Below are 11,894 nucleotides of genomic sequence, written 5' to 3' on the forward strand. Positions count from 1 at the left end.
TTTTGTTTCATAATAAATTTTATTTATATAACCCTTTTGCTGATTTTTAAAGTGTTACATGATAATATTTCACCTGTCCTGTTTATGTAAAGCAACCATAAACACATGAAAAGACCTACGTTTACAATTTATGATTAAAACTCTACTATCTACACAATATACATAGACATAAAATGTAAAAACTTAAATATCTTAGAAACAGTAGCTAATCAGTTGTTTTAATTGTCATATTTGAATTCAGCACATCAAAATACATAATAAATAGCACATTTTATCTCTGAAGCAGATGACTTCTCAAAAATTGTAGACCAGTGTTACCAGTGTGACCTTTGACATGTCTGTGATGTTGCACTCCATATGATTTTATGAAAATATGCTAATGAGTGTGAGTATAATGAACTGAAATATGCTTCATGCAAAAGGTCTCTTGTAAGGTATCATTACAAAGCTTATAATCTACTGAGTGTGTTCATTCTATTTGTATGCATGTATCATTCTTGTATCTGAAACTAGAAATATGAAATATAACTCTGAGGTCCTATTGTAATTATGCAAAATGTGGGTCATTAATGGTGGTTTGGAATCTTGATGGCTCCCATCAACTAGGACAATTGGTTGTAAATGGCTCTATTTACTTGCAAGCCTTCCTGTGAGTCAGGCCAGGAAGAATGAAGGCTTGGGGTCTCCCAGGACATGTGACCATGTCACCCGGTACTGGAATCCATCTTAAACCTGGTGCTTTCCATTTAGAAGGAGGGGTGGGGACCCAGAGAGACAAAAGATTCCGGCCTTGTGCCAAAGCTATATAAGGGGGTGGAACAGAACAAAAGGGCTGCAGTCATGAGAAATCCCCTAGCTACCACCTGAGCTGGAACAAGGACTGTACCAGGGGAAAGGATTGGGCCCAGACTAGAAAGGAGTCTAGTCTGTGAAAGAAGCTTATTGGAACATCTCTGAGGGTGAGATTTATCTGTATTCAATTTCTTAACGTATTAGGCTTAGACTTGCATGTTTTTGTTTTATTTTGCTTGGTAACTTACTTTGTTCTGTCTGTTATTACTTGGAACCACTTAAATCCTACTTTTTATATTTAATAAAATCACTTTTGCTTGTTAATTAACCCAGAGTAAGTAATTAACACCTGGGAGCGTAAACAGCTGTGCATATCTTTCTATCAGTGTTATAGAGGGCAGATAATTTATGAGTTTAACCTGTATAAGCTTTATACAGAGTCAAACAGATTTATTTGGGGTTTGGATCCCATTGGGAACTGGGTATTTGGGTGCTGGAGACAGGAGCACTTCTTAAGCCATTTTTAGTTAAGTCTGCAGCTCTGGGGGACATGGTTCAGACCTGGGTCTTTGTTTGCCGCAGACTGGCATGTCTAGCTCAACATGACAGGGTTCTGAAATCCCAAGCTGGCAGGAAAAACGGGCTCCGAGGTAGTTTCAGTACATCAGGTGGCAGTCCCAAAGAGGTCTCTGTGACCGAACCCGTCACAATGTCCTTGTAGAGTATAATTATATTCACCTGCCTTGTTGAGGCTTGATTAATTTTGAGATCCTTGAATCAAACTTGTTATGCAAATACAAAGTGAAAATGAAAAGCTGATACTGTGGACCATTAAATTTGTTAATGGGGGGAAAAAAGCAAATTTGAATGAGTGTGGGCAAAGAAAACATATATTTATCGGCATCAGTAATTTTTTGTGAATAGGCTGATGTGAGGATAATTAAGATAACTGAAAAAGTGTGTTTTATTTTTAAATTAGTACTGCCAATTAAAGAATATATCCCTGGGCACACTTGGTTACGAACAAGATGAAGACGATGTGTCAGGCTTACAGATCTGTAAACAACAGTACAAGACAGACACAATGCTTCCTTCCAATGATACGCTGAACATAGACATTGCCATTGAAACAGGTACAGTACTGCTGTAAATTAAAAAAAAAAAAAAAAGTGTTGCCATGGACATTTTATGTATTGTAATGGCAAATCATCAACAGTAAGTTAGTATTTTATTTGTGTGGCAATCCTACTTTAACGTAGGAAAGTTAACCCACTTCTCCCCTATTTTATTCTTTAATATCCACCTAGAAAATACTACTTTACAGCATAAGCATTGTAGGTCATCACAGTAAGACTTTTTCTCTGAAGGTTTTTCAGCTGTTGACCACCTGTATGAGAGAAGCTGCTGATCAGAGGCCAGATATTGAGCGTTGTTGAATGCTGTCAACCACCATTAACTTCAGTGGGAACATTTAGCACCTTTCAGTATTGGGGCCCTACAGAAGATGCCTGCACCTTCTCATGGCCCCAATAATTTGAGTGGGGCTCCATACTGAGCAGCTTGCAAGATCAGGACCTACATCTGTGTCCACCAGTATCCAGTTACCTTAGTTTTCTCCCTTACTTTATTTGTAAAATAATCATTTTGAATGAAACTTGTAAAAATCTTTTTTTTCCCCCCATAGACTGTATTCACCTAGAGCCACAGATGCTAGCCACTAAGAGGTCTGGTGATTTGAAGATGATAAATTCATCATTTTTCAACTTCGAATTTTATAGGTAAAGTGAGTTTTGAAAACCCATCCATTCATATGAAAATAGTGGAATCTATTGTATGCAATTCACTGCATTTATTTTTACTCTTCAGGCTTATACAGGTTGAAATCTCCTTTCAACTTAAAGGTATTGATCTACAAACAATTCATGCCAGAGAATTGCCTGACTGCTACGCCTTTCAGAATACTGTAAGTGCATTTCAGATGTATACACATGGAAACAAGTGTTCCAGAGTCCAGGACATTTCTTATTGGTGTCCTGACTGCAAAATGGAAAAAATTCAGTGTGCACACTCTCCATTGATACCCGTGCAAAATGATGTGATTGCTTTGGTGTCAATGGGACAGACCTCTTATAACAACAAGTAACTATTTATTTTCCTCAAACATGGTTCTCCTCTTCAATTTTTTAAATGTTTTGTTCTTCATGAGAAGTAAAATCATTGATTGCTTTTGCACTTGCATATTGTTTCAGATGTATTTTTCCATGTATATTAATCTATGATGATAGCTTTATTTACAGATTACCTAGATTAAGCAGTACCAGTGGGTATCAATCTAGTCTTTGACTCTGCATTTTTTGACAGCGTTAATTTTGCTAGTTTTGCTTTCATCAAATGATAAATCTTTAAACTTGTGTTTGCAGATTACTTTCAACAACAGAGCCCACAGTGGTAAAGTAAAAATTTATTTTGATAGTGATGCTGATATTCAAGAATGCAAAGACTGGCATATATCTGGATCTAGTAAGTATGGTGCATATGTGTTCTGCATGGTGAAAATCTGATGGTTTCCAGTAAATCTATATCATTGTTCCACTTCTGAATATATATGATAACTACAGACAAAAATACAAATGTGAACTGTGGCTATATTCAGAAATAAATGGCTAACATGTCAACATTTTTAGAAACGTTACTGAAATGCGTGGACACTAGGGCAGCATTAACCAGTGGATAATATAAGCTACAGATGGAAATGATGCATAGGAGTAGTCCTTGCAGCACACTGTCTACTGTGTTATCTAATGTCCTTTTTAAATGGTTCAAGCTTGGGGCCTACATCCCTGCCTGTGTATTACCGCCTTTGCATTACTTTTTCTGACTCCGCTAGTGTTCGCACCATGTCCCAATTCACTCTCCTGTTTCTACTTGTGATATTGGTGTTTGCTCTTTATGCCCTCTCCCATGTCAGTAACAAAATGTTAGACCCACTTTTATTTAACATCAGTATAGTGAGAAGTAGTAGCCTAATAACCACAGACCAGATCCTCCCATCTAGCTGAGCTTTAAGTCATTTTTATGGACCCTTTATCCTGAGAGTGATCTGAACAAGTTCACAGCTCTAGGAAGTAGAGCAGCTTGCCTATGACCCCAAGGTGCTGTTCCTGCATATGGGCATCACGGGTGTAGGAACACCGAGGCCACCCCCCTGCACTCCGAGGACATTAGTCTGACAGTGCAGTGAAAATCCTTAAGGGACAGGTTTATGCTATTTTAGAGATGGATTGCTTAATCAGAGTAAGCCCGAGGAACTGTTTCAGAACAGGAGTAAAGAATCATAGGACTGGAAGGGATCTTGAGAGGTCATCTAGTCTAGTCCCCCTGCCACTCATGGCAGGACTAAGTATTATCTAGACCATCCCTGACAGGTGTTTGTCTAACCTGCACTTAAAAATCTCCAATGATGGAGATTCTACAACCTCTCTAGGCAATTTATTCCAGTGCTTAATCACTCTGACAGTTAGGAAGGTTTTCCTAATGTACACCTTAAACCAGGGGTCTCAAACTCAAATGACCATGAGGGCCACATGAGGACTAGTGCGTTGGCCCGAGGGCCGCATCACTGACACCCCCCCCCTCGCTGCCCCTGGCCCAGCCCCCACTCCACCCCTTCCATGAGGCCTTGCCCCTGCCCCGTCTCTTCTCCACCTCTTCCCCTGAGCACGCGGCTCCCTGCTCCTCCCTCCCGCCCCCCGGAAAGTGCTAAGTGCCACCAACAGTAATGCACCTCACTCAAAGGACAAAACACGCACTTAGTTAGATTTACTTCTGTTAAAGCCCCCCCACTGCACTGGGCTGCACCACCACCACTCCACTCCTGCTCTGCCTCCTCCAGGGGTGGCAGGTTTGTAGAAATTTTGGTGGTGCCCAGAACCTGCCCCCTCCCCCAAACTCCACCCCCACCTGCCTAAGGCTCTGGGAGGGAGTTCGGGTGGGGGAGGGGGTCTGGGGTGCAGGCTCTGGGATGGAGTTTGGGTGCTGGGTGCAGGCTCCGGGCTGGGGCAGGGGGTGGGGGGTGCAGGCTCTGGGATGGAGTTTGGGGATAGGAGGGAGTGCAAGGATGAGGGCTGTGGGGCTGGAGATGAGGGGTTTGGGGCATTGGAGAGGCTCGGGGCATTGGAGAGGCTCAGAACTAGGGCAGAAGGGAAGGGGAAGGGCAGTCTGCCCTGGCCATAGTAGTGGAGGGGGGCACTAGGACCCTGCGGCAGCAGGTGATGCTGGAAGCCGGCAGAGTGGAGTGGAGTCAGCATGAGCTGCAGGCTCCGGGGCAGTGAGGGGGCAGCAAGTGAGCCCAGGGGACACTCGGGGGAGATGCGTGGGGGTGGCAGGCGGGGCCGGGGGAGAGGCCTGGCCCCAAACATTGGGGAGCAGTGAGCAGGGAGCTTAGCTGCCACATAAAATAACTGGGGGAGGGGGGGCACGGAGCTTGGCGGGCCGCAGGGCCGCGTGTTTGAGACCCCTGGCTTAAAACGTCCTTGCTGCAATTTAAGCCCATTGTTTCTTGTCCTGTCGTCAGAGGTTAAGGAGAACAATTTTTCTCCCTCCGCCTTGGAACAACCTTTTGCATACTTGAAAACTGTTATCATGTTCCCTCTCAGTCTTCTCTTCTCCAGACTAAACAAATCCATTTTTTTTCATTCTTCCTTCATAGGTCATGTTTTCTAGACCTTTAATAATTTTTGTTGCTCTTCTCTGGACTTTTTCCAATTTGGCCACATCTTTCCTGAAATGTGGTGTCCAGAACTGGACACAGTACTCCAGTGGAGGCCTAATCAGTGTAGAGTAGAGCGGAAGAATTACTTCTTGTGTCTTGCTTACAACTCTCCAGGGCTGCCCAGAGGGGCCGGGGAGCAAGTGGCCCTGGGCTCCCCGGCAGGGGCCCCCACGAGAATATAGTATTCTATAGTATTGCAACTTTTTTTTATGGAAGGGGCCCCCGAAATTGCTTTGCCCCAGGCCCCCTGAATCCTCTGGGCGGCCCTGCAACTATCCTGCTAATACATCCCATACATAATACAGAATTATGTTTGCTTTTTTTTTTTTTTTTGCAACACTGTTACTGTTGACTCACACTTAGCTTGCAATCCATTATGAACTCAGATCCCGTTTTGCAGTACTCCTTCCTAGGCAGTCATTTGCCACTTCGTATGGGTGCAACTGATTGTTTCTTCCTAAGTGGAGTACTGTGCATTTGTCCTTATTGAATTTCATCCTATTTACTTCAGAACATTTCTCTAGTCCAAATCATTTTGAACTTTAATCCTATCCTCCAAAGCACTTGCAATCCTTCCCAGCCTGGTATTGTCTGCAAACTTTATAAGTGTACTCTCTATGCCATTGTCTAAATCGTTGATGAAGATACTGAAAAGAACCGGACCCAGAACTGATCCATGCAGGACCCCACTCGATATGCCCTTCTAACTTGATTGTGAACCACTGATAACTACTCTCTGGCAAGATATACCATATCTACCAGTTCCCTCCTATCCACAGGGCTTGTTACCCTGTCAAAGAAAGCTATTAGATTTGTTTGACATGATTTGTTTTTGATAAATCCATGCTGACTGTTACTTATCAGAACTATATTTGGAAATACTGTCTTTATTTGACATTTAAATAAGTATGTGATTCTGTCTTAGATATTTCTAAGGTCTAGGTCGATGGACTTGGGATCTTGTATAAGATTTTTATTCCATCAGTTATTTTTGTCATTTCACTACTTCAGACGAGTAGTTGAGGCATGTAGGTTAACTGTTATTAATCTACCCTGTTTGTCCTGCTGTGTCCACATGATGCAATAAGCAATTGGCCCTGCTTGCTGATGTAGTGATTTTGAGACACATGCAGACGGATTGCATAAAAGGGGTTATGCCCTGATCTGTTGCTTCTCTGACAATAACAGCCATGTTGGTGACTGCTTACTCATTTTAACCAGCGTGTCATGTCACTGGGTTCAGGAAGTCTTCTACATAGCAATGTACATATTTTTCAAACAGTCAGTAAACATTACTGTGTCTTCAGATCCCAAGATCTTGAGAGTCTGTTTTTGTTCATATTTTTCTGAAGCTCATCAACTTCCTATCTGGAGGGGTGAAAAGAGTTTAGAGGAGGAAGGCACAGATGTTTGCTAATATCTAGTGGATACCGAGACTTGCAACTTGTGTGCTTTTATTATTAATGTCTAAGCAAATCATTGCTGCCTTCTAATGAAGAAACAGATCTGCTTAACTCCCTTCTGTAAAAGTATCAAGATGACATAAATATCCCTTGCTATAACCTACTTAGTGATGGATTTAACAAGACTCTGCCTGCAAGGGAAATTCAAATTTTTAAAATAGGTTTTGACCATTCTGTTGCTCTGAATGAGCTTAATACATTAAATTGAAATTCTAGCCTGGTCTTTTAACCAATAATGAATACCCAAACTCAAACACCTATGACACCTTTATTCCTATACTTCAAAATAATTCCTCTTTGACTACTTGAAGCCTGTTACGTCTTTAAAGACTTTATTAGAAGCAGTGAATGTTCCCTGCTTGTTCTTTTGATGAGCCTTACAAATAAAGAATGGCATCCACATTATATTTCTATCATTAAGCTTTTGTCTGATCACTTTAGAAAGTGACAATAGTACTGAAGGTTCCACTTCAGAGCGAGATTCAGTATGACAAATAATATAAACACATTCATTAATGGTGAAGAAACAGGGCCATCACAATTACTATACAGGGCTGTGGTATAGTCGATAGAACTTTGTGGGGATCCTGGATAAGGAACAATGTGTTCTCCTTCTTGCCAAATCTTCGCTATATTTGTATACTGTTATATAGGAACCCAGATAATTTTGTGTGTGTGAGATCAGTTCTTACAATGGTGTCTCAATTGGCCACGTTTTGTACTCTACCTGCATATTAAGTAGTTGATCAAAGAACACTGAGTTAAAATACTCCTGCATTATAAATAACTGACTTGTTTTGCTCTGAACTAATTTTTATTTATTTATTTACAAAAGCTGTTTAAGACCCTGGATCTACCAGAATACATAGATTTTTACAAAATCTATTTTTAATTCTATATATGTGTACAGAAATTGAAAATCCATCCCTCCTTTGCTTACCTGTAAAGAACTAAGTTCAAAGAGCTGCATATCTCCTTGGATAAGATATAGTTTGTCGCTTACTTCTAGTGCTGTGCGTGGAATACTGTTTGCTTACCACTAACTGCTACAGCAGCTCTCAATTGCAACTGGAGAAATGGAGGCTTCTAATTGCAGGTCTTCATTGGTGAAAAGCCTTTTGGTAAACCGTGTCAACGGGCCAAATTCTGCCCTTGCTTATGCAACTTCAATGAAGTCAATAAGATAGCGAGATTTCTCTTGGTCTGTGAGCAGAATTTGGCCTGTACATGAATTATTAATTTCAAATAGTTTAAAAAGAAGAAAAAATTCATTTCACTTTCGGGGCACAGTCCCACAAACCCTCTGCATGTAATACCCCAGTGATTTGAGTTACAGACCTACATGCAGGAGGCTTCTAATGTACTCAATATGTATTGATTGTATTTTATATGCCTTATTTCTCTAGTGATATGACAATATACCAAGTGTTATAAAATTTGTCATAATAAATCTGCAGAGAGCTTTTATTATATAGTTAGTTTTCAAATGCTTATGAAAAGAATTCTGTGCCAGAAGGAATACGTAAAGATCGAACTGTTTCCTATTGTACTTTTTTATTAGCAGTTCAGAAAAACAGTCAATATATTCTGGTTTTTGATGGATTTGTCATCGTAAGCTGTTTTGCTTCCCTTATACTCTGCACACGATCCATTATTCTTGCTCTGAAATTGCAAAAAGTAAGTATAACCTTGTCTGCCTTTTCTCTCTGCTTATGTTTCCATTCGCTTTCCATATTTTAGTTCCACTAAGCAGTGCAATGTTTTGGATTATTAAGTATATCTGTTCTAGGAAAATATCTCTCCAAGAGTATATTGCATCTGTATTATATCCAGTCTGATATTTCTAAATTCATGGAGATATCTCCTAGAACTGGAAAGGACCTTGAAAGGTCATCAAGTCCAGCCCCCTGCCTTCACTAGCAGGCCCAAGTACTGATTTTGCCCCAGATCCCTAAGTGGCCCCCTCAAGGATTGAACTCACAACCCTGGGTTTAGCAGGCCAATGCTCAAACCACTGAGCTATCCCTCCCCCTCCTTTAGGAAAGAGGCTAAGTTTACTGTATGCTTGTACAGTACACAATGAAGTCTCAGTCCTGATTGGAGTATCTGCATGGTACTGTAATACAAATACGTTCGTTTCAGATCCATAGGTTAAAATTCTGGCTCCACTGAAGTCAATGTAGTTTTGCCATTGACTTCATTTGTGCCGGATTTCACCCCAAATCTTCAAGTCCTTGTTTGTTTGACGTTGGCAAATCATACACCCTCAAAATCCAAATATGACTGACTTTTTTCCCTATAAGGCTAAAAAAGCCAGATATTTAAATGTTCACTGGGTACATTCCTGAGCGCAAAGGGCCTCATGCTTTTTGTGTCATGTTGTTGCCCCACCCTCCCCTGACACACATGTGAGACACTGGTATGTTCCGTACGTCAGGGAATCTCTTCCTAAATGTGTACACGGGAGGGGAGAAGAGAGCACAGGATACATGATATCCAGTTATCTTAATCAACATACTGTCTTTGTAACTGTCAAAAAGGTAATGGGACCTAGTTCAGCAAAGGGTTTGTCAGACTTTGAGGGATTGAGAGAGCAGTGCTGACCCATCCGTAGGGGGACAGGAGAGAGTCTGTGGATTGGCATGCAGGATGCAGAAAGTAAAGTTAGTAATAATGCAGTAATGATAGCAGTCACCCTTTACAGAGCTGTATATGAATGTCCCGTAATTTTTTTCTGTTGATATTGCTAATACTGCCCATACATTATTTCTACAGTAGTTGCTAGGGCATATTCTTCCAACAGACCCAACTTAAGTACTCTACTTGAGCAGTACTCAAGAACTGCAGCACCTGTATGAGCTTCCTTTTTTCTGGAGAAAAGTAGGTTCTGTAACCAAATCTCTAAATGTTTACTACAGAGATTTGTGAATTTCTTCCTGGAAAAGTACAAACGCCATGTCTGTCATGCTGATCGTCTGGAGTTTATAAATGGATGGTATGTCCTGGTGATTATCAGTGATGTGATGACAATCATTGGATCTATAATGAAAATGGAAATAAAAGCCAAGGTGAGAGTTAACCCATCTTAATATTTTCTTCACTCTATTTAAGCATGCTTTTAATTAGACTAATGCAAGGAAAACCAAAGTTGTGACCAATTAACTCTTTTGCCACAGCAAATCTGAGATCAGATTTCATGGTCTGTGACCCATTTTTCATAGCCGTGAATTTGGTAGGATGCTAGTTATGTTGAGTGGCCATCATAGGCATAACCCCACACACACAAGTGCACAATACTGACACTGAGCACTTCTTTCAATAAGTTTTCTTCTGCAATCCTTATTTCTGTAAAACAGTTTTCAAAATAAAACAAAAACCCATAGTATTTTTCTTACATTATTTACATCCTCAGCGTTAACAGGAAACAAAATACGTCTTTTATAATTAATGCAATTCATAGTCTTCTAAAAGGACATCCCTATATAATTTTAAGGAAAGCGAATTTACAAAACTTATATGTGTATATTGCATCTGTAAAACTACATTTAAAAAATGCAGAAGCTATAATATTTATAAATGGTGTGTGTGTGTGTGTGTGTGTGTGTGTGTGTGTGTATATAGCAAGCTATGCTCTATCTATATAAGTACACAAAAAGAATCTCTCATTAAATTATAGAATCATGGACAAACAAAACTTGCCGGATGGCAATGCAGAACGCCTCTAAGTGCAAGACGCAGCAACTTAGGCCATGTAATGTTAAGTACCAAACAGGCACAACAGACCTTCCTACCAAAGCTGAAGGAAAGAGCTATATGAATGGAGGAGTGGGGGGAAACAGCAGTCACTTGTGTTCTTTAAAAAGTGCTTAATCCAACCAAGGTGCTATAGTAGCCATAGAATAGAGTCAGTCAGTAATCTTGCCTTAATTCCACGCGTGTGTATGTGGAATTTGTTCACGTAGATAAGAGAAACACTTTAAAGCTGCAGTTCAGCAGCAGCCTTCAGATAGGGAGGAAGAGGAAGAAATGGAGAGACGTGGCTCTGCTCCAGGAGAGTCCTAAGGTGAGGCTTGGGGGAAACAGGAAGGGTAAACATGGGTAGAGGAGATTCTCAAAAGGGTGGAGCTGCTTTATCAGGGAGAGGGATGGTTCAGCATCTCTCATTTGGGGTGAGAGAAGTGTTGCTCTTTGAGCAGAGAGTGGGGCTCCAGTAGTATTCACCCAAAAGATCCCAGGATCTCTTGAGAAGAACTGATCCCAATCTGCCTCTCCATAAAATTCTTGTTACAGTAGAATCTGGAAGTTCATTCCATTCCATTCCATTCCATCTCATTTATTTGGCTTCTGTTCCTGAAACTGTTGCTGTAAATAGCATATATTTTTTTTTTTTTGCAGTCATATCTACAGGTCCAGATCATTGCCTGCATGTGGTAGGCACTGTACATGCACCACGCACATAATAAAAAGGTGGCTCCTGCCCGAGAGGGCTTAGCTAATGAATGCTGCCCGTTATTCTTTCCTTTAAAAACTGATGGTAACACACTGCCTAGATTGTGCTCTGAAGAAGAAAATCAAGAAACATTCAACAAACAGGAGTCTCCTCTAAACTGTCCCCAAACAGCAGCTTGTGGGAATGGGAACATCTCTGCTGTAATCCACTTTCTTAATGGACTGTCAAATCTACAAGTATAGCAGTGTCTGTCGCCACACCCTGATCAATCTGTCTCGGTTACAATAAATATGGATTTATGTTCCCAGCAGTTTTTTTTCCCCCACAGCCCAACCATATTTTGTGACAAAATTTGTGTAATCACATGTACCTGTGTGTGTGTGTGTGTGTGTGTGTGTGTGTGTGTGTGTGTGTGTGT

General features: G+C 40.8%; 1 protein-coding gene across 2 annotated transcripts in view; it reads left to right on the forward strand.

Moving 5' to 3' along the window:
• Positions 1 to 11,894, forward strand: part of MCOLN2 (mucolipin 2) — a 46,410-nt gene that overhangs the window by 25,669 nt on the left and 8,847 nt on the right. Inside the window, exons 4-9 of one of the 2 annotated variants that reach the window (XM_026655916.2) lie at positions 1,772 to 1,925; positions 2,477 to 2,570; positions 2,659 to 2,755; positions 3,213 to 3,312; positions 8,588 to 8,703; positions 9,945 to 10,094. In XM_026655916.2, coding sequence (XP_026511701.1) covers positions 1,772 to 1,925; positions 2,477 to 2,570; positions 2,659 to 2,755; positions 3,213 to 3,312; positions 8,588 to 8,703; positions 9,945 to 10,094 — 711 coding nt within the window. The remainder of the gene's footprint in view (positions 1 to 1,771; positions 1,926 to 2,476; positions 2,571 to 2,658; positions 2,756 to 3,212; positions 3,313 to 8,587; positions 8,704 to 9,944; positions 10,095 to 11,894) is intronic. The other variant, XM_026655917.2, reaches the window with a different exon arrangement.

The sequence above is a fragment of the Terrapene carolina genome, unplaced genomic scaffold, assembly GCF_002925995.2.
Source record: "Terrapene carolina triunguis isolate 2854851 unplaced genomic scaffold, T_m_triunguis-2.0 Scaffold211, whole genome shotgun sequence".
In the NCBI taxonomy this organism is placed as follows: domain Eukaryota; kingdom Metazoa; phylum Chordata; order Testudines; family Emydidae; genus Terrapene; species Terrapene triunguis.